Raw genomic sequence first — 25,414 nt, 5'->3', positions numbered from 1 at the left:
AAGATTTATTACGATTAGGATAGGAGTAAGGATAAGAGTAAAAATGGGAATCTTAATATAATTAGTAACAAGATAAGGAAGTGTGGCAGAATAGGGATAGGTGTAGCGATACCGGAGAATGGAGTCGCAAGCAAAAGAAAACAAAAGCGCTACAAGCTTTGCGGTGAACTCCGGGAGCGGAAGTAGTGAAGAGTCAACGGTAGCTATCATCGACTGTGGCACTGGTTGATCATAGCCAATCCTTTCGTACAGTTGTCCACTGAAAGACGGTGATCTCTAGAAAAGCTTTTTAGCGCAACACTCTAGATGATGCGAGAAGAACGTAGTATGCCGCTTCTATGCCTTGATTTGACAGGGTGGTACAATGATGTAAAGATGAAAGCGTGTGACAACATTGAAAGCTTGAGATGGCCAGAGCACGCTGTTCCAAACCTCCTAAGGGAAGACACGAGCGTGTAGATTGAAGTGCTGGGTAGGGCGCAGATCCCAACGTTACCAAAAGTCAAAGTTTGGATACCGAATATAAATACACAACAATTGGAGGGTACTTAATGTATCGCGGTCTACGGGAGGAGGTCAGTACTACATCTTCCAAGTTGACTAGCTGACGGTGGACGCAGCTTTCGAAATGTTCTGGGACACAGGAAAATAAATCCCAAGGACAATAACCGTAAAGCGGTCGAGGTTGAAAGCAACCTCAATAGCCTTAAAACAAATAGAAAAAGGGACGTAGACATCAGGTATTGGAGGGGGGCAAAGCCAAATAGTGTTGCGAGCCGCAGTGATAAACCTTCAACACAGATAAGCCCAGAGGATAACCATCCTAAATGCAGGAAACCCGCGAGTTTTAAGGCGAACTCGAAAGCAAGAGGGGGTATTTAGAATGCCTATGAGTGGAAGCGTGCCCGTCCGCACGACCCATCTATTTCATTCATCCAATTAAACCAGATTGACTAACAGGCATCCTGCTATTATTATGCTTCTTTCTATTATTGTAATGCAGAATTTCAGTTTTAAAAGGTACAAAAGCTCTAAAACTGCTGACGTATCACACAACACATTTTTGCGAATCATATTAATTCATGGCTGGCATTGTGTCCGTCTTAAATTTACATGGAAAGGCCCGAAAATTTAGGTTTCTAAGGTCTCATATGGAACTTTTTAAGTACTTTGGGCCCTTGTAGAAAATAAATGTAATATTTCGATAGTAAAATGATCTAAAAATGCAGGAGATAAAGTACAAAAATATATTTTTTGGCGTTTTTGCGTGAATTTTAAAATAGGTTCTTTAGAAGGAGCGCACTTCCACAAATAAATAGCAGAACAAGCAAGGAAGGCTAAGTTCGGGTGTAACCGAACATTACATACTCAGTTGAGAGCTATGGAGACAAAATAAGGAAAATCACCATGTAGGAAAATGAACCTAGGGTAACCCTAGAATGTGGTTGTATGACATGTGTATCAAATGGAAGGTATTAAAGAGTATTTTAAGAGAGAGTAGGCCATAGTTCTATGGATGGACGCCATTTAGGGATATCGCCATAAAAGTGGACCAGGGCTGACTCTAGAATTTGTTTGTACGATATGGGTATCAAATGAAAGGTGGTAATGATTATTTTAAAAGGGAATGGGCTTTAGTTCTATAGGTGAACGCCTTTTCGAGAAATCGCCATAAAGGTGGACCAGGGGTGACTCTAGAATATGTTTGTACGATATGGGTATCAAATGAAAGCTGTTAATGAGTATTTTGAAAAGGAGTGATCCTTAGTTCCATAGGTGGATGCCGTTTCGAGATTTTGCCATAAAGGTGGACCAGGGGTGTCTCTAGAATGTGTTTGTATGATACGGGTATCAAATGAAAGATGGTAATGAGTATTTTAAAAGGGAGTAATCCTTAGTTCTATAGGTGGACGCCTTTTCGAGATATCGCCATAAAGGTGGACCAAGGGTGACTCTAGAATATTTGTACGATATGGGTATCAAACGAAAAGTGTTACTGAGCATTTTAAGAGGGAGTGGGCATTAGGTCTATAGGTGGACGCCTTTTCGAAATATCGCCATTAGGGTGGGCCAGGGGTGACTCTAGAATGTGTTTGTATGATACGGGTATCAAATGAAAGATGGTAATGAGTATTTTAAAAGGGAGTAATCCTTAGTTCTATAGGTGGACGCCTTTTCGAGATATCGCCATAAAGGTGGACCAAGGGTGACTCTAGAATATTTGTACGATATGGGTATCAAACGAAAAGTGTTACTGAGCATTTTAAGAGGGAGTGGGCATTAGGTCTATAGGTGGACGCCTTTTAGAAATGTCGCCATTAGGGTGGGCCAGGGGTGACTCTAGAATGTGTTTGTATGATACGGGTATCAAATGAAAGATGGTAATGAGTATTTTAAAAGGGAGTAATCCTTAGTTCTATAGGTGGACGCCTTTTCGAGATATCGCCATAAAGGTGGACCAAGGGTGACTCTAGAATGTTTGTACGATCTGGGTATCAAACGAAAGGTGTTACTGAGCATTTTAAGAGGGAGTGGGCATTAGATCTATATGTGGACGCCTTTTCGAGATATCGCCATTAGGGTAAGCCAGGGTGACTCTAGAATGTGTTTGTACGATATGGGTATCAAATGAAAGGTGGTAATGAGTATTTTAAAAGGGAGTAATCCTTAGTTCTATAGTTGGACGCCTTTTCGAGATATCGCCATAAAGGTGGACCAAGGGTGACTCTAGAATGTTTGTACGATATGGGTATCAAACGAAAGGTGTTACTGAGCATTTTAAGAGGGAGTGGGCATTAGGTCTATAGGTGGACGCCTTTTCGAGATATTGCCATTAGGGTGGGCCAGGGGTGACTCTAGAATGTTTGTACGATATGGGTATCAAACGAAAAGTGTTACTGAGCATTTTAAGAGGGAGTGGGCATTAGGTCTATAGGTGGACGCCTTTTCGAGATATCACCATTAGGGTGGGCCAGGGGTGACTCTAGAATGTTTGTACGATATGGGTATCAAACGAAAGGTGTTACTGAGCATTTTAAGAGGGAGTGGACATTAGGTCGGAGCTCTGCTCAACTGAGTATAAAAACAGGCCACGCCACAAAAGATTCTATTTTCCACTTATTTGAAAAATTTGAATTTTTTTATTTTTTTACTATGAACTTTTGAGAAGATTCTAATTTCTTAGCAAATTTTCGCAAAATAATTCTTAAAACGTGCAACCTTACAATAAGATGAAGAAATATCATTAGCACCTACTCGTATGCACACAATTTGTTAATGAAATATTTAAAAATATAATTTTTTTTTAATTTGATAACGTATTTAATATAGGTATTTATATGTAGTTAATACAATTATACAGATTATCATGCACATCACATGATTTTTGAAAAGCCCATGAAGAGAGAACAAAATTGAAAAGGGTTAACAAAAAAATGAAATAACTGAATAAACGCAAAATAACAAAAAAAAAGTGCCACACCTGCGTGCCTGAATAAAAAAAATGACACAACATATCAACGCTTATGAAAGAAAATAACTCACCACATGCCTTCACAACAATAAATAAACAAAAGATATTTGCAATACGAAATTTGTGTCGCTCTTCATAATGAATAGTGAACCGGCCAGTCAGCCCGACAGCATCGATTTAGCCTATGACATGTGGGCTGGCCAATTCGAATTTGTCGGACCCGCCACAAACACCAACGGTAGCAGTAACAGCAACAGCACCAGCAGCAGCACAATAACACTCAACAACAACAACAGCAATAACAATAACAACAACAACAATATACGTTTTGGTAATGATAAAAACATCACCAAACATAAAGGCTCAACAGAAAGTTTAGAAGATTTAAATCTTAATTTCGATACAACACCAACACAATCAACGCTTAGCAATAGCGCATATACGCTGGGTACATACAATTTTGGTAAACAACCAATACTAATAGATCAAGAACAATTTTTAAGTTTAAATCCTGCCGATTTTGAAGATATTGTGCCATCGGGTCCAAATTCATTGGTTTATATTGAAAATAAATTAAGTGATGATGATTGTGTAGAAAGTGAACAAATCAATAATGTAAATAATAATAACAACAATAGTAGCAAATTATTGGATTTAGAAACATTAACTAGTAAATTTAATTCAAATAAAACAAATAATACAAATACAAATGGTTTTAAATTGGAAAATTTGAAAAATTTTAAAAATAAATTACTTTGTGATTTTGAAGATAAAACAACGTCAATGGTGAATGGTGTTAGTGCGGTTGTAGTGAATAATAATAGTGTTGGTGTTGTTGGCATTGGTAGTCCAATGGATATTGCTGATATACAGTCACATCGTTGTTGCAACAACAAAATGAATGGACTGAGTGCTGAAATATGCGATAATCTTAATGAACAAGTAAGCATTTCGATTTTTTTTTTTTTGAAAACAATTTTATTTGTAATTATAAGTACTATCGAGCATATATAGACTGCTGAGTGGAATATTACCCTATTTTCAAAAACTCCCATTGTCGGGACATTTTTGAAAAACGCTCTATTGGAGCACTAATTCAGTACATTTTGACGTTAGATAGGGCGTTTATAAGAAAACTACCTTTTTCACGCTTTTACGCTTTTTGAAACAAATTCTGAAATGAAGCCTTCCACCGTGGTTTACCACACCGAAGATCCTGGGTTTAAGTCCAAGGCAAAGCAATATCAAAAGATTTAGACACTTTTTTTTTAATTACAAAACAGGGGTTTTAAGCGGAGTCACTCCTCTGCAGGGATTTTGAAAACACTCCAAGTATTTTTCTGTCATTAAAAGATTGTTTGTGAAAACTCATTTGCCTTGCAGATGCCGTTCGGAGTCTTCGTAAAACATGTAGGTCCCACCTCGGGGCACGACACAAATTGGAAGAGAAGCTCGGATTAAATGTCTCCGGAGGTATTATATTTTATTTTTTTGAACTGGCAGCCAGGATTGTCACCCTATTCCGCTCAGCAGTCGATACATTACACTAGCTTTTACCCGCGGCTCCGTACGCATGGAAGAAAAAAGCTAATGGATTTAACAGATATTTTTTATTTTATCATTTATTTAATATCCTTGGACTTATTATATCCCATACATGTATATAAAAAAGTTTTTGGCTTTCAATACTTGCGCGCGCCCAACCCAGAAAAACAACCTAGGTGTCTCCCTCCCACTTTGAGTGTGCGCCCTCGACTAGAAATGGTTTCGAAATCATCACGAAATGGGTCCGAAAAGTTGGCAAAGTGATCTCGGGCTGATTTTGCTTACAATCTTCGAATGATTCAAAAATAGGTCAGAAAATATTCCCGCCATGGTCCCAAAAGTGTACGATCTTGGCCCGGAGTACCTCAAATTGTCACAAAAACCCTAGATAGGTGCGGAAGAAACTACTTGGTTCAGCAATAATTCGGAATTAGCCATATTTTCCAACTACTACCGTACACATTTTCATATGTCTCTAATGCTCATGTTAAGCAGAAACAAATTTTAAGGTTCCCTGCGTCACCTTTCTATCCATATCCAAAATGATACATTGAAATTTCATGTAGCCGGTGTCATTTTCCAAGCCCGTCAAAATATGTGTACTAAATTTCATCCCAATCGGCTGAGCCATTTCCGAGATAGAAATGTACAAATAAGGAAATATGTATAATAAGACCAGGTCACAACTCTAGGTGGCAACGCTACTTAAAAATGTTCGAATTGAAGTATTGAGGAAAATACCCATATTAGCGTGCATCGTATAATTTAAAAAAATCTTCTTTAAGTTTCCTGCCCTTGCTTTATGCTTGTTCTCTTTATTCTCTCATTTAATTTTTCTGGCCTGGTTTATGTTCCCTCTCCGAACAATCGTTGTCTACATACCAAACACTCATAGATTCATACAAATAGTCCATGAGTGTAATTTTCAAAATATTTACAACGCAAACATTGCGAACAAAACAAATAATAAATTCTTCTTTGTCATTCAATTATCATAAATATTGCGCAATTGTTTATTATTGATGCAATATATAAGGTAAGCGCATACAAATGCGTGTTCCACTTGCGAATGGAGCCATGGATGAACTGTCGGAAGCTAAAAACACGCATCACAAAAAAAATCCCCTGCACTAAAGAGTAATTCTGGAAGAATTCCCCATATATGAACTCCAGTATGGAAAGAAAATTGGCCTTTATTGGAGCATCAACAGCCTTAAACCAAAGAGGATTGAAATAATAAGAGGCGTCAGTTCGATATTTTTTGGTAATGTACCAACTTGGCGGGTATTAGAAAATTACCTTCTACACATTTTTAAAAATTTTATATTAATACGTATTGCGATTGTTGGACAGAGGATGAATTATTTAATTAATACAATCCCTTAAAACAAATAAAAATACAAATAATGTGTAGAAGCAATTTAAAATTACCCCGCAAATGGGACATTAAAAATGAATTTCGCAAAAAGTACAAACTGATGTCTCTTATTATTTCTATCCTCTTTGCTTAAACTGCGATCTGTCGATTCCCATTCCACTCTGCCCAACTTTTAATAAAACTCGATTGGTTTAAAGCCACTCAGTGCTATTTGATCTGATAAAATCACTATGTATTGCCTTCACTGAACTATGTAAATTTCATGAATAGGTTTTTAAAATGCTTTGTAATATTTTGTAACCCTGTTTTCATAGAAATAAAAATTTTGTTGCAAGGCATATTCTATGCAAAATCGGGTTTTGTGTAGATAATATCACTAAGTGATGATCACTGGTATATAACACTAGACATTCTGATCGCCCAAGATCGCGAGTTAATCATAGGTATGAAAACTACATGGTACGCATATTTTACCAACCTAGTTCTATCTCCTAGACAATCCTTGTACTATATGTATTGGTACCCTGTTTTCTGCAGATCCTTTAATACTGCATATTTGGAAGGCGCTGCAGGGATACTTGCTCTTTGAGCGGCGTTGAAATTATTTGAACGCTATTGGTCAATTAATTATGAGTTAAAAATTTTATTTTCTAGCTATTAATTGCATCCAGAGCTTTATGTTGCCCTCTTGTTGTTGTGGGCAATTAATTGTGACCCATCAGATGGCACATTCATACTTACATTCATACTCATACATAAGCGCATTTGATTGGAATTGATTAACGACAAGCACGACAGCCCTGTTGTAAATTTATAAATATAATAATTCGACATATGAAGACTAGTGTTATGAGTGCATACTTACATATACGAGTAGCATAAAAATATAAGAATAGAATATCACTAACATGGTGTCTAGGTGAAAGTTTAAAATACCTTCGGTTTTTCTTATACTTCATACACTTTGTCTATCCTGTTGGTATACTTTATATGCCTTCTTGGAATATATTTATAAACAATTATATTTTTTTCTTATCCCTATTATTTACGCTCAAGGTTTTATTTGCTTCAAATATTTTCATTCGTAATTGCATTGTAACTACCTTCCCATATTTAGAGCTTAATAAATAAAAATTCTTTCATTTGGACATATACAGCAGCGACCAATAAAATAGCAGAGGTAATTTTTATCAAACTTCGTCAATTAAATCCTTCTTTTTTTATTTTTGTTTATTTAAAAAAAAAATCATGAATTTTGTAACTGAAATGCAAACCAATCTCAAAAACATTTGCGAAAATTCGAGAAAATTTAACCAAAATGATGAATTTCATATCAAATCCAATATGCGTTGAACCCGACCCCCTCAGAATTTGATGAAATTTTGCATGGGGTTACATCTTACCCACTCAAACACAACCTCATTTTTAGAAATTGCATTTTCGAAAAATTGTGGGCGTGGCAAGGTATCGAAATATCCGAAAATATTAGAAAAATGACGATAATAGGTACTTTTAAAGTGTGATTACTACGGAATGGCTTTACCGATTTCAAAGACCTTCATACAATTAGAAAGGTATTGAAATAAGATTTCAAAAAAATACACTGTAAAAATTTTTTAGTACACTGATAAAAAAATGTTTTTTAAATAAAATTTAAAACTGAAAAAACACTTCAAAGATCAAGCGATTTTGAAAAATAAAATTTTATTTTAGAAAGGTCTATTTAATATATATAACATATCTGAAAACTAAAATGGGGTTTTTTTTTTTAATTTATTTAAGTAAATGCATCTCTTGGTTACTTTCTGATATTTTGACGTGTAAACTAATCAACCAATTTTAAAAATTTTTATACCGTTAGAAAGGTATTAAAATCACCTTTTGAAAAAATTCACTGTAAAAAATTTTTATTCCAGTGGGGTGTGCTCCAGCTAACATCAAAACAACGGCTCGAATACTTCACGTACAAGGAAAAGGTCGGCGGCTCAATGAACTTGAGAACATGGAGCTATACAAGTTAAAAACATTTGACGGCAGGATAATAAACGAACAAACCAAGACTATCTCTGACAAAATAGTTGAACCCTTAAAACTAGTTTACAAAAAACGACACAAGCCAGAAGGTACAGCAACCCAACACGTAACAATGAACAAGCAAAAACGAAAAATTTACCAAACGGCTAAATTCACCGATTTCTACCTACCTCAACCTACCGCTTAGCTAACAAGCGGTATGTCTAGATACCTACAAAAACAACCCCTGGAAAAGGTAACAATTCGGACGTATCAATACCGCGCACACACACACGCATATTAACGTTACCTACCACGGACACATAGATTGACATTACCTGCCACAGCACCCATGGACTATAAAAAACAACACAACGGATAGACACAGACCAGAACGAAACTAGGCATTGATATGGAATCAACTAATAAATACAGATGTGTGCAGCTATCAAGAAAATGTTCCTCTCAACTTCGAAACATTAGCTTAAATGAAGCAGCGCTGATATCTGAGCAGTCTCCGACATTCATCGTTGCCGTATTTGCGAAAGTTGTCGCTTTAAACTTAAGGATGCTATCAAGATTGCTGATAATCAGCGTTCTACTGAAACGGAAAGTGAGGAGGCACAAGAAATCTTGACTAGCGGTGAATTGTATCAAGAATATAAGGAAGTTCCAACATGCAGCAGCTATACTAAATCACTCGAACGCAACGAACTCGTCGACAATATAAATAAGCATGTTATTCCTCATCTTGGAAGCCATCCATCGCCAATGAAGCGAAAATATTTAGAAAGGGATTCATACTGCAAAAAAAAAAAACAGCAAATTACACAAAGTATTTCGGATTCACTTGGAGGTGGTTCACTGTCAACTTTATCAGAAGATCAAAGCTTACTACGAACAAATTTTGGAGAACATGAAATATCAAATCGAAAACTGCCCAAATAATTTGGATAAGCAAAAAATATTATCTCTATTACGAAACATTTTTGGGCATGATTTATCTTACGAATTGATAAAAATTAGCAAAGATATACAAAAAAATAAAACAAAGTTTTCGGACGTCAAACGCTCTAGCATGGACAGGCGTAGTTTACCTGAACAAACTGTAACACAGTAAAATTGTTTTATGAAGATGATGAAATCAGCCGAATCATGCCTGGGTCACAGGGCTCAATTGTAGTAAGACAAGGAAACATACGCGAGAAAGTTCAAAAAAGACTAATGCTGTCATCAATTCGTGAAACTTACTATGAATTTAGAAAAATACATCCTTCACTTCAATTAGGATTTACAAAATTTACCATGTTGCGACCAGAGAATTGTATCAAACTTGGGGTTGGAAACCAGCAAAATGTTTGTGTGTGCACATTGCATCAGAATGTAAAACTGATGTTCGAAAAATCCGGTTTGAAATCGATGGAAGGTCAACATAATTTCAGAAGCTATAAAGATGTTATTAAATTCGTTGTCTGTAATGGTAATATAGAAAACAGGGAGTGTTGCGTATCAATGTGTGGTCGGTGCTACGATAATTTAACGAACCTTAGAACGATGATGTTGGAATATTACGAAAAAAATTCGATTCAAGAAGTCATTTACAAAAAATGGAACACAACATTCAGATGTAATCTCGAAACCATTTCCTCTACTATAAACAAATTTGTTGACGATTTTGTACAACACATCAATAAGCTGGTGTCACATCATTTCACAGCTAAGCGCCAGTCCCGCTTCGTAAGTGAACGAAAAATGACACTGCTGCCAGGAGAACTGCTAATTCAAATGGATTTCGCTGAAAACTATGCGTTTGTTATACAAGATGCCATTCAAGGATATCATTGGAATAATAATCAAGCCACCATACATCCGTTCGTTATTTATTACAAAGATAACGATAATTTAATTCATAGAACCCTTGCCATAATATCCGATTGTAATATCCATGATAGCATAGCAGTTCATCTATATATTTCAAAAATGATTAATTTTGTTAAGACTAATATAAGCAATTCAATTACGAAAATTATCTACGTGTCAGATGGTGCAGGAGCACAGTAAAAAAACAAATACAACTTAATTAATTTATGTCATGATAAAATTGGTTTCGAAATATTCGCTGAGTGGCACTTTTACGCAACTAGCCATGGAAAATCTGCATGTGATGGTATAGGTGGGACATTAAAAAGAGGCGCTCGGAATTATAGCATGGCAAACAAAAATTAAATTCAAACGGCGAAGGACCTTTATCATTGGGCTTCACAAACGTATAACACCTCCATAGAAGTTGCTTACGCAGACGCTGATGAATACAACAAAACAAAAGAAGAGCTACTTTCAAGATACAAAACTATTACGGGAACTCAAAGCTTCCATTCTTTTGTACCTTTAGATGAAACATCACTAAAAGTAAGCAAATATTCCGAAAGTCAGCAGTATGAGCTGCGCAAAGTTGTATATTAAATCTAAATAAATAAAAATAAAAAATTAACTTTATTAAGTGTATGTCTATTTATTGTGCGTATCTGAAAAATTTGATAATACGATTCTTGTTCGAATCTATTAGAATACTTAGTCTGTATCTGTATAACTTCCAAAGTATAGCTAGGTACCTTTTTTGTCACACCATAATAGCAAAATAAAAAAAAAGTTAACAAGAGATGGTTTTACTTATAAATTTTTTTAAAAGAAAAAAAAAAAACACCATTCTAGCTTTTATATTAAATCGACCTTTTTAAAATTTTTTTTTTTAAATCGCTTGGTCTTGGAAGTGATTTCCCAGTTTGAAAAAAAAAATGTAGACAAAAATTAAAAATTTTTTTTTCTTTCAGTGTAATATAGAATCTTTACAGTATATGTTTTCAAAGGTGATTTTAATACCTTTCTAAGGGTATAAAAATTTTTCAAATTGGTTGATTAATTTACGCGTGATATCCAAATATGAGAAAGTAACCAAGAGATGCATTTACTTAAATAAATTTAAAAAAAAACCCCATTTTAGTTTTCAGATATGTTATATATATTAAATAGACCTTTCTAAAATAAAATTTTATTTTTCAAAATCACTTGATCTTTGAAGTGTTTTTTCAGTTTTAAATTTTATTAAAAAAAAAAAAAATTTTTTTTCAGTGTACTAAAAAATTTTTACAGTGTATTTTTTTTAAAGCTTATTTCAATACCTTTCTAATGGTATGAAGATCTTTGAAATCGGTAAAGCCATTCCGTAGTAATAACACTTTAAAAGTACCTATTATCGTCATTTTTCTAATATTTTCGGATATTTCGATACCTTGCCACGCCCACAATTTTTCGAAAATGCAATTTCTAAAAATGAGGTTGTGTTTGGGTGGGTAAGATGTAACCCCATGCAAAATTTCACCAAATTCTGAGGGTGTCGGGTTCAAAATGTACGTTTTTTTCAGCCTTTGATATGAAATTCATCAAATTTGAATTTTTTTTTGAGTTTTCAGAGTTTTTTTGACTTTGCAGTTTGGTAACACAATCAGTTTTACTCTCTCGAAGTGCAAGTTGTATGTCTCTGAAAATTTGCATTGATTTTGGGCAATTTTTTTTTTTCGTAGGGTGCTTCATATTTTCTTGCATACAAAGACCGCATAGTTAAATTTTTTTTATGTAAGAAACGCTCAAGATTTCTTCGGAAAAAATTATCAAAAATCAATGTGAATTTCGGAGACACTTACAAATTGCATTTTGATGCTAAAACTGATTGGTTACAAAACGTATTCAAAAAAGTTTGAAAAATTTAAATACATTTATTTTGAATTTTTTCGAAAACGTTTTTGAGATTGGGTTGCATAGTTAAAGTTTTGATGTTTTTTTTTATTAATTATCGAATGCATAAAAAGAAGAATTTAATTGACGAACTTGGATTAAAAATACCACTGCTATTTAACTGGTCGCTGCTGTAAGTATAACAGTTTATTGAAACAAATTTATGTACATCCCCACAAGTAATAATGAATGCTCTTTAGGAAAATTGGCGACATCGAACTGGAATATTAAAGTGAATTCTGACCAAACGTTTTAGAAAGAAATTTTATTGAAAAGGATAATGAGATATATGAATAAAGGATGAAACCGGAGTCTAATCAAGCTTGCAGGTTTTATTTAAAAAAATCCCTGCTGGAATTTGATATATAGATAAGGGGGTTCCATGTATCCTTTTGAAGTTCTTTGCTCTATAAACAAGAAATGAAAAGTTCTATACAAAAAACGGCTGAAGTAATGCTCAAGAAAAATTTCGTTTGCCAAGTAGTATTCAAGGCAACTCATACGCTTTCTAAAAATTTTTTTGCAAACGTGCACAGGAGTTCCCTGGATTCGCCAAGAAATATATATGCGTCGCATTTTTTTCTTGAGAAACGACCCTGTAAGAACACATTCGGTTAGATGCCAGGGATAGCAGTGGCTGTATTTATGAATTTATTGAATGGAAAGTGCAGTTTTTTTTTTTGCTCACATGTGTTCTTGTTGTTGTATTAACTATAGACACTTTCCGAAGGGTTGATAATTATATAGGCTGCGGAAGCTCAAAGCTTTGTATTGCGCTTATCCCCCTTGAATCCCACACAAGTGTTCTTTTGCTCTTGTTACGACTTAAGTGCATTTGCAGTTCCCTTAATGCATTGTTGAGTCTGCTTTCGGTGTCTCGCAGGGAAGTGACTGCTTCGTAGAGAACAGAGAGATAAAGGACAGAGAGATAAATCAAATAAATGGATGATAGACTTATACCCTCTCCCTTTATTTTGGCTTTATTAAATAAGAAGATATGAACCTTAAAATTTGTAACAAAATTAAATCACTACTAATCATCAATAAAATCTATCCCAGCAATGGAAATCAGCTCAGCAAATATGTACTTGAAGTGCCAATAGCCACTCTCATTAAATTTCATTTCCTATAGGGACGTTGTGATAATATGTGCCCGTGCGCTTCTATATATGTAACACTGACAGTAATGTCATGTTAGACGCCACCCTATTTTTTCGTGCCTTATAACGGTTTCATATTAAAACTGACAACTTTGACCGCTCGCAAATTTAGTTGAGCACAAATGTACGCTGTGAAATTATTAATAAAACACAAGTTAGCGCATAAAGACGTCAATCGATTGGAATTTAACGGAAAAAATACAAATGTTGAATATGGATGAAGAAAGTGAGGTAATAGAAACTTAAAAAAAAATATAAAAAAAAAATTCAAATAATTTAATTCCTTTATAAGCGCACACAAGAACAGAAAAAGTGAAAAGAAAAACTAAAAAACTTAATTTTATTGACTATAAAAAAGTTTATGAATATAATCTAAATTTCAGTTGACCGAGATACGAAAATATAAACACGCAACTGATGGTGCACAAAAATTTTAAAAATCGATAAAGCGCAACAGTTTGAGCAGAAAGTTCTTAGCAACGTTTATATTTTAATAGGTCATAAGTGAATAACTTTAATACGGCAAATACATATGAGGTTGAAACACTTGTTGTTGTAGTGGTATTGAAGGGCTGCACAACAGCGTATTTGAACATATTTTTGAATTTTTGATACAACTCTGATATTTTCAACAGAATTTTATTAAGTTCGGCTTATTTTTTTGTTTGCATTGTGTATGTTTAAAATTTTTGTTTTTGTTTGCTTTTTCTGTAATACAACGAACTATATTTTCAGGTATAATTGCTGAAAAAAAATTATTATTTCGATCGCAGCTGTACAATTGACGAAAAAGAAACATTGACTAATAATTCAGAACAGTATTGCTTAAAAATAATCTTTTTTTTTCATGCTCTTTATTAATTTTTTTTTTAATATATTTTTATCTACACAAAAAAATTATTAATAAAATTTCTGAAAACTGGTGTTATTAAAGAATTCTGTTGTTCGCGCCTAAAAGTATTCCTCAGCCATTGCACATATAGTCCGGAAAATTTAGACATTTTAAGTAACATAAATTTCTGTCAAGCTGAAAGTGCTCTGAGTGAGTGAAATTGTTCAAAAAAATTATTTAAAAAAACATTTCAAAATCTCCCATCATTGTAGTAAATCGAAAAAAATTAGTCCGAGTCATAAGTGAAAAAATTGGGTTATCGCTATTTCGTTCAAAGCGGTAACTTTTATCGCAAAATTAACGCAGAGAAACATTGTATATTTATAAACAAAGGTATCAATCTTCTCTGTTCCTTAAGACCAACGTTTCAGAGATAAAACGATTGAAAAAAGTTCCAAAAAAAACAAAAACAGTTTTTTCGACCTAAGAGCTGCAGTAACTATTTTTATTAACCGTAAATGCCCGTACGCATACGACTTTTGCGTCGTTTTGGCGCTGGCAACGCACGTTAAAAGTTATCCTGGCACAATAAATGCTTTAAATTTTCATTATGGCAATTCTCTCAATCTAGTATCCGTACAAAGTGTAGAATATTTTCCAATTCAATTAAATTTTCTAGGCGAAATTTAACACACACAGAGAGCACAATTTACACAAGCACTTTCCTTTCGATATTATTTGCGGCGAAGATGAAATATAAAATGCATATTTTCTGCAATGGAACAGACATATTTAGAAACTGCCGCGCACAAAAATTCAGTTTTCAAAAATATTTTCAAAATTATAAATTTATTTGAGTATAGAAAATGTAGAAACCGTAGAAAGTTGTCCACAAATGTATTTTGTTGTTGCGTGTAGAAAACTTTTGACCCTAAAATGGAAAGCTTTCTGTGGATTCTAGACAGAGAGAATACCACTATTTTGATTTTTCGGTATTAGGAAAAAATTAATATAATACATATGTATATATATTTTTTTATTATTATAAGAAGAAGAGGGATCATTTTAATAACTAAAAGAAAATAAAAAGAAATTTTATAAATCGGGAAGTATCTTAAAAATAGCATGTGGAAGAGTAAGTTTTTGAATCCTTTATGTTGCTTTGGTGTTGGCGTTGCGTGGCCTGTACATTAAGAACATAGCAAATAAGACGTGAGTTCAAAATCAGCTGTTGACGTAGGTAGGTAGGTTGAACTGGCCGGTCCATGAGGACCAAGCTGTTGACGTAAGCCCCAAAGGACGTAAAAGTCGAAATGGTTCTGGCCTTAACGATGGGGAATCTTGACATTGTATATTTTATTTTTATTGTGCTTTGGAGCTTACTTTCAGCTCGATGGGAATTAATGTAACTCCGCTCTTAATTTTTGGTCTTATTTACATAGCGAACGGCAAAGTGTTGTTTTCAGTTGAGCAGCCATCGAGCACGTCACTAATCTTTGCGTTTATATCCTGCTTTTTCATTAAAAGGTACTTTTATAAAACATGATAGTTAAAAAAAATATTTCTATTTTCAAAAAAAAAAAGTTGCATTCCATATGAGAAATAATGAAGAAAATGAGCAAACACAGAAAACAAAAAACAAAAACTCTGAAATGTGTGTTTTTTTATGTTTTTTTACACTGCTGTAAACACATTTGCATATTTAGTTTTCTATACGAATCGGAAGCAAGTACCTTTTTAATTTTCAATCTATAATTCATACCTAAAATACAAAATTTTATAAAACGTTAAAGTTTTAAAAACTTCCACCAAAATTGAAATGAAATATTGCTCCGTTTTCCCATTTTTTGCCATCTATGATTGGATTTAAGTCAGTATTGCTAAACTACTTTTTGACTGACCTTAGTTGCCTTAATAATTAGTTCACAAATATATAGTAGGGAATAAATTTTGTATCTCCACCATTTCTTTGTGCATTGCCTTAAAAAGTAGTTTTCCAAAGAAAGCTTAGTAAGGTACCGTAAAACTAGACAAGGTTACTCATACGCCCCGACAAACCGTGTAAATTTGTACACGCTAGCGAATATACACTACCTACAGAAAATTTGTGCTTGAAAAATTGTTTGTGGTAAAGAACTGGCTTACTTAAAAGGTTTAATTTACTTTGAGTAGGGTGTTCGTAATTAGCCTTCTGTAAAGTCCAGCACTCATTAAATCAGTTCAGGCGCTGCTTACTATACAAAGTAGCGAATTTATTTTGAGAAGAGTACACAGGTCTCAGTGAAATAAATAAGTTAATTCCAAGAAGCTTGTTGTTGTTGTTGTAGCGATAAGGACACTACCCGAAGGCCTTGGGGAGTGCCATCGATGTTGATGGTCCTTTGACGGATGCAGATCCGGTACGTTCCGGTACCAAGCCCGACCATCTCGGGAAAGATTTGTTACGAACATGCGACCTTCTAGACCATACCGCCCTCCCACCACCTAGATCCACGAGGAGCTCGGGGTAGCCAAAACCTCGGCTGTTAATGAAACAGGATTCGCCACGGATAGGTGAGGTTGACAATTGGGTTTGGAGAAGCTATATACACAACCCCTTGAATCTATTTGGTATTTTAGTCGCCTCTTACGACAGGCATACCATGCGCGGTTATATTCTAACCTCCTAACCCACTGAGAGGTTCCAAGAAGCTTCGTTCTGTTTGTTCCTTGGAACATAAGTATTAGTCCACATTGTCGTTGAAGACAATTTGTGATTGCGGTTCATGATTTCACTTTACAGCTAATTGTTGTTACATAGTCTATCAGCTGTTAGCCTGCAGCACATCATTTAATTAGTGCCACTTTGCCTTTCGAAATCACAAATATTTATGTGTGTATAATTAAATATGATTTTGATTACAAATTACAACAATGCTATTCAATTGAGCTGGGATTTTTATCGTCAAGCTAACAGGCGGAAATAGTGGAAATGAGAGAAATAATCAAAAAACTATGTATTACAAGTGCATATCGCAGGGGCTATATTCTTCATATTCCATACAAACTATATACTTACATATGGGGTATTCCATCCCATTTCGACCAATTTTGAACCCGACGCCTTTAGAATTGGCTGAAAGTGTTTCTTCTTTTTCTAGCTTACGAAAGACGTTTTTCAGAATTTTTTCAAATTTTTTCATCCAACTCAAAAGAAGTTATGAATTTTAAAAAAAACACCGCTTTTGTTTTCAATATGCTATAACTTTTTCAAAAATTGACCGTTTGGAATCTTTTTTTTTTTTTAATTTGTTTTTAAATGTACTTTTCGGAAAAAATACAAAAAACTTTTTAAAGTTTTTTTTTTTAAGGTTCGATTCGAGCTCAAAGCCAGAACAATAATTTTTTTCCAATGATAATATTTATTTTTGAAAATTTTTTTTCAATTAAATAAAAAAAAAAATATAAAAAAAAAATCGGCCCACTCCGGGATTAGTGGGGATGATTGCAGAATTGATTGAAGTTTTTTTATGAGAAAAAAAAAATGGCGAAATTCGAAAAATCTCGAAAAACTGAAAAATTAAAAAAAAAACTTTAAAAATTTTTTTGTATTTTTTCCGAAAAGTACATTTAAAAGCAAATTTAAAAAAAAAAAAGATCCCAAACGGTCAATTTTTGAAAAAGTTATAGAATTTTGAAAACAAAAACGGTGTTTTTTAAAAATTCATAACTTTTTTTGAGTTGGATGACAAATTTGAAAAAATTCTGAAAAACGTCTTTCGTAAGCTAGAAAAAGAAGAAAAACTTTCAGTCAATTCTAAAGGGGTCGGGTTCAAAATTGGTCGAAATGGGATGGAATACCCCATATGCACCATATACAATATCAGTTATATGTGTAGATGTTGTGCACAAAGTTTCCTTCTGATTAGTCAACGGAAATGCGCATTAAGATTATTTTGACTGGATGTTTGCTGTATTATGTTTTTAATGAAAACATCATTTTTGAAATAATAAATTAGTTCACGGCAAAAACCAGAGAACTGATAAAAAAAGCTTTTTGGATTTAGGTTAGGTTAGGTTAGGTTGAACTGGCCGGTCCATGGATTTAAAATGATGGCATTTACTAAATACATAATTTTTTATTTTAAGAAATTGCTTGACCTTTTAAAATACTATATTTGTTTAAAATTACGTTCAACTTCAAAAATCAAATGTCCAAAAATTTGCAAAAATCAAACACATGCAAATCATATAAAAAAAACTCAGGACGCATTGTCGGTCTTCCATAAACAGCAGTCAATGACGCATCTCGTATTTTCAGTTGCAATAGACTTTGAAAATGTTTTGCAAATTTCGATTATACTTCGAAAATATATATTGTGACGATTACTCACATCACTAAATAAATGCACAACAACAAAAACCTTAAAACAAGCTACATAAACACATTAATCATCATGTACACACATACATATAAGCAGCAGAGAGATACTCACAAACGCATGTCATCAGCCGAAGTAGTACTCACATATACACACCACGCATATGGTTACACACTAAAAATACACGCGCGTATAGCTGGTGACCAGGTAGAGGATTCTAGAAGAGGAAACGTCTAGACATTTTGACAAGGCAACAGAGAGTATAAAAGCAGAGCAAGTTGAGTAGTCAGTAATCAGTTTGATTTAAGCACGCTATTGGTTGGGAAATATAAGTGTTATTGTGAAGTACTTTCAAAGTAGTCTAATAAAGACCATTTTGCATTATTGAATATTTGAGTTATTAATTCAACAATTTAGCAATACGAATGTTAGTAGAAGGTTTGGAATAAGCGGAATTTCACTAAATTCGTTACAATATTATAATTTGTGCATATAATTTTTAGTAAATGTATATATGTATGTATCTAAAACCTGCCAAGAATCCCAATATGCAGCTTTCAAATTCAAGTGAAATTTTTTACGTAAGCTTATGCCAATTTCACACAGAGGCTTAATGAAATAATTAGTCAAGTTTTCTACATTAAAGCCCTAATTTAACTCAATCTTCCATACAAAATACAAATTCTTAATTATCCCATTATTGCTTTATTGAATGCCTAATCGAGTGAAAAATCCAGTCGGTCCCGTCCTTACTTGTTTTTTTTTCGTGATTTCTTCAAAAAACCCTCAAAATTTCACTACAGTTTTTTCTGCTTAAGGCTCGTGCCCTTTACTGCATTTTCGTTCAGGACGACATTATGCATACCTGCCCTTATATTTCTTCAAGTTGCTTGAAATGTTTCTGGACACTTATGCAGTTCCCTGATACAGGCAGACATACGCATAGATCACTTACATATAAACTTGATGTTTTACATATTTTGAGCTGCGACTGTTTTGCCAACAACACTTTTGATGAAAATAAAAACAAAAATACGTACATAGTAGAGGCATTTTTGGCAGTTGCTGTCATTCAGGCCACATTTTATTCTATTTTGACAAACATCAGCGTCCGACATGCTCACATCGCCACTAGGCTATTGGGAGCCCTCCCTCTGCGCTGATTTTGGTGGTGAGAAAGTATGCAAGCCACTTGGTGTGATAGTTCTCAAAAATGGTTTTCAATTCTTTTTTAGCTGTTAGTTCTAAGTGCTTTCTGAATGCAAACATTTGTCAAGCACATTGTCTATGTTTAGCAACTGTGGTTGTTTTTGTGTGTGTGATATACATAAAGGTGGCCGCCGTGTTGTGATGGTAGCGTGCTCCGCCTACCACCCCGAAGATCCTGGGTTCACGCGCCGGGCAAAGCAACATCAAAATTTTAGAAACACATTTTTTCAATTAGAAGCAAATTTTTCTAAGCGGGGTCATCCCACTTCAGTGTTTGGCAAGCACTCCGAGTGTATTTCTGCCAGTGAAAACTCATCTGCCTTGTAAATGCCGTTCGGAGTCGGCATAAACCAAGTAGGTCCCGTTCCGCCAATTTGGAGGAAAAATTAAGAAGGAGCACGACGCAAACCGGAAGAGAAGCTCGGCCCAAAATCTCTTTGGAGGTTATCACGCTTTACATTTATTTTTTCTTTATTTAATACATAAATATTTCACATGTACTTATTGTAAATTTGGGCAGCAGCAGCGAATGATTTTTATTAGCGACAGTCAAGTGTGTGCCTTTAACGTTGTTGGAAACTTGCGCGTTTTCGAAATATTTATAAAACTTTTATTTTACTATATACGTCAATATGTATTTGGAAAAACCTTAGTATGCTTTAAAATTTATCTTTTTTATTGCAATTTTTTTGTATGTGTATGTGTGTGCAAAAAAAGTCATTGCAGCTTTTGAATTGTTTAAAATATTTGGGTTAAATAATGGAAAAATATTTAGAACAAAATTCGAAGCTTAATTTTTATAAAAAACTCAAATATATGAGTAAAAATTAAATCGTTTTTATACAGAGCTTTTGGAAAATGTTTATATAGAAGTGCAAATCACAATACATATGTATACAAAATTATATGTACACTTAGTCATTTGTAAATTAGAATTTTAAATGTTCCCTTAACGAAAAAAATTTTGAATTAATGTTTTTCTCAGAGCCCAGATACAATGTTTTTGAAAAATTGCTTGTTGGCAATTTGTTAGTGTACATTTGAATATCATACCGAAGTACCTTCGCTTCATATGGAAGTGCTTTTTCTTTGCACTTTCATATGAAATTCAGGCACTTTCACATGAATTGAATTTATATGTGAGGGTATATGGGAGTGCTCTGAAAACTTTTTTTATATTCAAAGTGTGAATTTGTATCTGTGCAAATCAAAAACAAGAATGCTATTGGTTGAGCAGTTCAGTTCTTATATATTCCTTTTTTTTTGGGAATATTAATTATTTAATTTTCGGACCTTTTTCTATCGCTTCTTAATTTTACACATTTAGTTAAAAATTTGCGAAGCGTAGTAAATGCTAAGATTTTTTAGATGCTTATAGCCAAAAGTGGGGTTTGGTTTACACCAACGCTAAATATTAAACATACTGCAGGCGTCAATAATCGTCAATAAAATTACGATGTATGCAACTCCTTTTGGGCAGCGCCTCTCCCGACTCTAAGAAGTGATTAATTAACAGCAAATGTTTTTTACACAGATTTTTGTATGCGACAAAGCTCAGTTGACGATGAGTGTGTTAGCGCATAAGACGTGTGTAAATAAATGTAAATCGAAAATAAATGCAAATTTTTTTAACAAGAATTTTTATGTTTATCAATGTTATTGAGACGTTGAAAACATTATAGAAATGAGGGAAATCGTGACCTAAAATTGAGAAACTTATCTATAGTGAATCATATAAAGAATTTATGCAAGCACACGCAAACACATATACATTCAAAATTGCATATTTGGAGCAAACATAAGTAAAAGAAAAAATTAAAAAAAAAAATTAAAATTTTTTTTTAAATTCATAAAAAAACAAAAAAATATTGAACAAATGCATTTGAAAACATCAATGGCGGATGTGCTGTTATTCGATGATCTTCTTGGTGATTTACGTTTACTTAAAGGCAATTGTGTTAGTATTTTTGTTAATTAAAAATAACACACAATTTTATTGTACTAAGCGTTAATGAACTAAATGAATTTAACATTTGCCCTCTCAGCGGCGTTAACAATCACGAAGATAAAAAGAATTTCTTTTATTTTAATCAAAACATATACACCTATAGGTATCAGAAGCGACAACAAGCAATAACAGCCTAAGTCCAATACTTGTACATGTAACTTAGGCGTTTATCGTTTATGACCACGTTATTGTAATTACGAGCAATGCAGCTTATCAGCCAGCTGCTATAAATTCATATCTTTCTTTGCTCTTTTAAAAATAACAGAGTGAAGAGCATGTACTTTATTTGCACTGGTATTTATACACATACTCATGCTGAATCTCTCTTTTTCTCTATTTCTAGCTGGAACTGCTGCAGCGTCAAGTTACAGATTTAGCTGACACACAGAATATCGCCGAAGATCGCACGACACGCACAAAAACCGAATATGCTGTACTGCAGACGCGCTATCACATGCTCGAGGAGCAATATCGGGAGGTAAGTGAACGATTTTGGAAATAAGACCTCTGAGGACACTACGAGAAATAATAGTTCAAATATTTGTGTCAAAAGCAAGGAAGTTGTTCTAGTAGCTATGAGAGATTCGATATTGACCATTTGCCTAGGTAATACAAAACGGTTAAGTTGAGTAAAGTGGTTATTGTTAAATGCTAGAAGTTTTCTAGAATCAAGCCTTATTACTGCCCAGTAATCTGATTGCTGTGACGCAAGAGCTGATGCCTTTACCTGGCAATCGCAGAACACGAACTTAGAAGCTGTTAAACTTTTTTTTCTGCAATGCGCACTTCCTATTTCTGTCACAGAATAGGCATAATTTATAAGATATTACGCAAGAAGCTAGTTCCCTGCAAGAGTAATAGCCTATCCAACGGCCGCGAACACTTAAAAAATGTCTTCAAAGCTCTCTGGTGGGAGTCCAAACAAACTGTCAGTTCCAATAGCTTTGGACCAGGAAATGTTGCCGTTAGAATCATTGGTTCCACATTTCAATTTAATAAAAGATGTGCGTCATGTGTGGACACACTGCATGCTGGGTTGATTTTGGGTATGCAAGACTGCTGAGTATCCAGATGGACGAAGAACTGGAGCAACGCGCGACTCCCTTCGAATGTCGTATTGCCTCCTCTGCAAAGAACTTCTTTTACGTTGCGCGCATTACGCAGAGGACTTCGCTCTTTTCGAAATGGAAATTATATGTGTATAGATATTGAATCTAACTAGACTTTGGGATCCCCCCCCACGAGACAGGCCAAAAAGTATTAAAAGCGTTAGGGAAAAAGTTTTCCTTGCATAAAGATTCTACGATTGTAGAATATTTTTCCTCGACTGAAGGACTACCCTCTTAAACCAACCCTCTTACGAATGCGAACCCTTTGACTACTCTTACCACCTGTCCCGTTTCAAGAGGAGAATATTTTTTGGATATCTGCTGACCATATCATATCTTATGAATGAAACAGTGGGCCCAAATATCGGACACAGCTTCTTTGATGTTGAGCGAAGTGATCGCATTCGAAAAAGGCGCAGCGTCCAATTTGGATTTTCAATATTGTCCCTTCAATGGAGATATTCGAAAAAGTAAGAGCTTCCATCTAGCCTCCATTTAGCCGCTCCAGCCGTGGCTCTAACTCAGGGATTATTACCCAAGTCCAATTTAATGCAGGACGGCGGATTTTATATTCGTCTTTAAAAGGCCACAACTCTGTCTCTACTTGTGCGAAGAGATGATAAATTGCTTTCATTTCCGTAGCGAGGAAATGCATCGGTATGGTCCACGTTACGAGCAAAGCGGTGTCTGCTTATAGTGTGTGGTTAGCTGGGGTAAATCATAGCGCTTCTCTGTGCTGGACCGATATGAAAGCTGCTCTATACTTCCAGTATTTGATATCATCCATTCTGGCTTGTGAAGCATACAAGACGAGGGAATCTAAGGCGGATGGAAGCAGTTGTCGTGTGTGTGTTTATAGGCCGCTTATTTCTCATTAATCAACTCTGAATCGTTATCCTATACGCTTATCCCCAAGACGAAACTGCTGGGAGATCTGAGTACATTAAAAACCTGAAAAAGGAAACAATCTCAATAAGGGTCACGCTACCAAGACAATTTTTGGCTCGAAGCTCGGGGTGCAGTGGAAGTTTCTAGGAATCAACTTCTATTGCATAGTTTCGAAGTACCCTTTGAGCTCTAAAACTCTAAATGGCTTTTAGATATCGCTTATGTTTTGCATCGGGTGAAAATCTCGAAATATTTAAAATCATATTAGGTCTTCTATCAACTTCATTGGGTTCAACAAAATTCCATTTCTTCTTTCAGTCCGAGCTACGCGCCGAAGAGCGACTGGCGGAGGAACAAAAACGCTATCGTGAACTATTGGCACGCGTCGAACGAGAAGCAGCACTTCAAAATGAAAATTGCCAGATAAAAGTCAAAACAATAGAGCTGGAAGCCAACTCATTGCGCGAAGAAGCGCAACGCCTACGTGTGCTATGCGACAAACAAGCCAATGATCTGCATCGGACTGAAGAAAAATATGAAATAGCGCGCGATCAAATTGCGGCGCTACAACAAGATATCGATGAAGCTACGCAACGCGAACGCAAATATGAGGAAGAAAAGAAAGCTGCTGAAGATTTGATGGTTGCTTTGAGTAAAGAATTGGAGCGGCTGCGTGCAGAAACAGGACCAGCGTTGCCAACCACCTCGCCAGAGACAATAAGACTGGAGGAGCTGCATCAAGAGTTGGAAGAGATGCGACAAAAGAATAAATGTAAGTTTTAAATAAATTCCTGTTGTCAAACCGAGCTAAATTTTGTCTTTTTTCATGCGCTCCAGCTTTGGAGGAGCAAAACGAAGAGCTGCAAGCACAAGTGCTCACACGTGGAGTCGAGGAGGGCCGGAATCTGCTCAATGGCACGCTAAACAGTTTAGCGCAAGAGCTAGAGGAAATGTCACAAGCACAGGTGGGTGTGGTTTTGAAGTTATTATGCAACGACGAGAACTGTTTCGAAGTATTAACTGAATTAGCGCACTTTTATAAGCTTTTTTCAAGCTTTTATCGCTCTAACCATTGCGCTGATGCTTTTGCATAGAAAAACAGCTCCCATCTTTAGCTCAGCAAAGCTTGAAAGCTTACACACACGTACTACAAACACACGCACATTGCAGCACAGCTTTTTTTTCTATCGAGCTTTCGTAGAGCTTTTACAGTTTTTAGTATAAATAGCTAATATTTAGTTAGAGATTAACTATTTTTTTTTAATTTCGCACAACAAAATTGTTATTAAACAAAGCTTAAAGCTTGTCTTTTTTGCTAATTCCAATTTTTTAGTTTGGTTTATTTTTTTCGTGCTTGCTCATCCCCGTTTATACAGTTATTTCGCTCACATTAGGTATGCATAAATAAGTATGTATTTATATTTTAATTATTATTTTGTATTCTCCTTTTTATTTATCTCTATTACAGGATTCTGTGGATTCAGCCACATTAGCATCTCTAAGTCAGGTAATAATCATCACCAAGCAAAAACAGATAAATTCCCTAAAACACAAAAATTCATGCACTTTTAGTGTTAATATTTAATGGAATAGTTTTATATAGTTATACATAAACATTTATAAATTTTTCGGTTTTGGGATTGGTGC

The 25,414-nt window shown here is 34.7% G+C and overlaps 2 protein-coding genes across 25 annotated transcripts in view; one reads left to right on the top strand and one right to left on the bottom strand.

Annotated features, from left to right (window-relative positions):
- LOC137254449 (uncharacterized) overlaps positions 1-25,414 on the bottom strand; it is a 447,929-nt gene that overhangs the window by 83,342 nt on the left and 339,173 nt on the right. The gene's annotated exons all lie outside the window — the stretch shown is intronic.
- Positions 1-25,414, top strand: part of nuf (rab11 family-interacting protein nuf) — a 268,745-nt gene that overhangs the window by 239,212 nt on the left and 4,119 nt on the right. For 11 of the 24 annotated variants that reach the window (XM_067792115.1, XM_067792114.1, XM_067792118.1 and 8 more), the window contains 4 exons: positions 22,114-22,248; positions 24,086-24,539; positions 24,605-24,732; positions 25,236-25,274. In XM_067792115.1, coding sequence (XP_067648216.1) covers positions 22,114-22,248; positions 24,086-24,539; positions 24,605-24,732; positions 25,236-25,274 — 756 coding nt within the window. Of the gene's footprint in view, positions 1-3,330; positions 4,415-13,451; positions 13,592-21,346; positions 21,720-22,113; positions 22,249-24,085; positions 24,540-24,604; positions 24,733-25,235; positions 25,275-25,414 lie in introns of those variants that run through there. The other 13 variants (XM_067792109.1, XM_067792106.1, XM_067792105.1 and 10 more) reach the window with 8 other exon arrangements.

This window comes from Eurosta solidaginis, chromosome 5, assembly GCF_040869045.1.
Source record: "Eurosta solidaginis isolate ZX-2024a chromosome 5, ASM4086904v1, whole genome shotgun sequence".
Taxonomy (NCBI): Eukaryota; Metazoa; Arthropoda; class Insecta; order Diptera; family Tephritidae; genus Eurosta; species Eurosta solidaginis.
The sequence above is the reverse complement of the archived record's forward strand: the minus strand, read 5'-3'. Positions and strand labels throughout refer to the sequence as shown.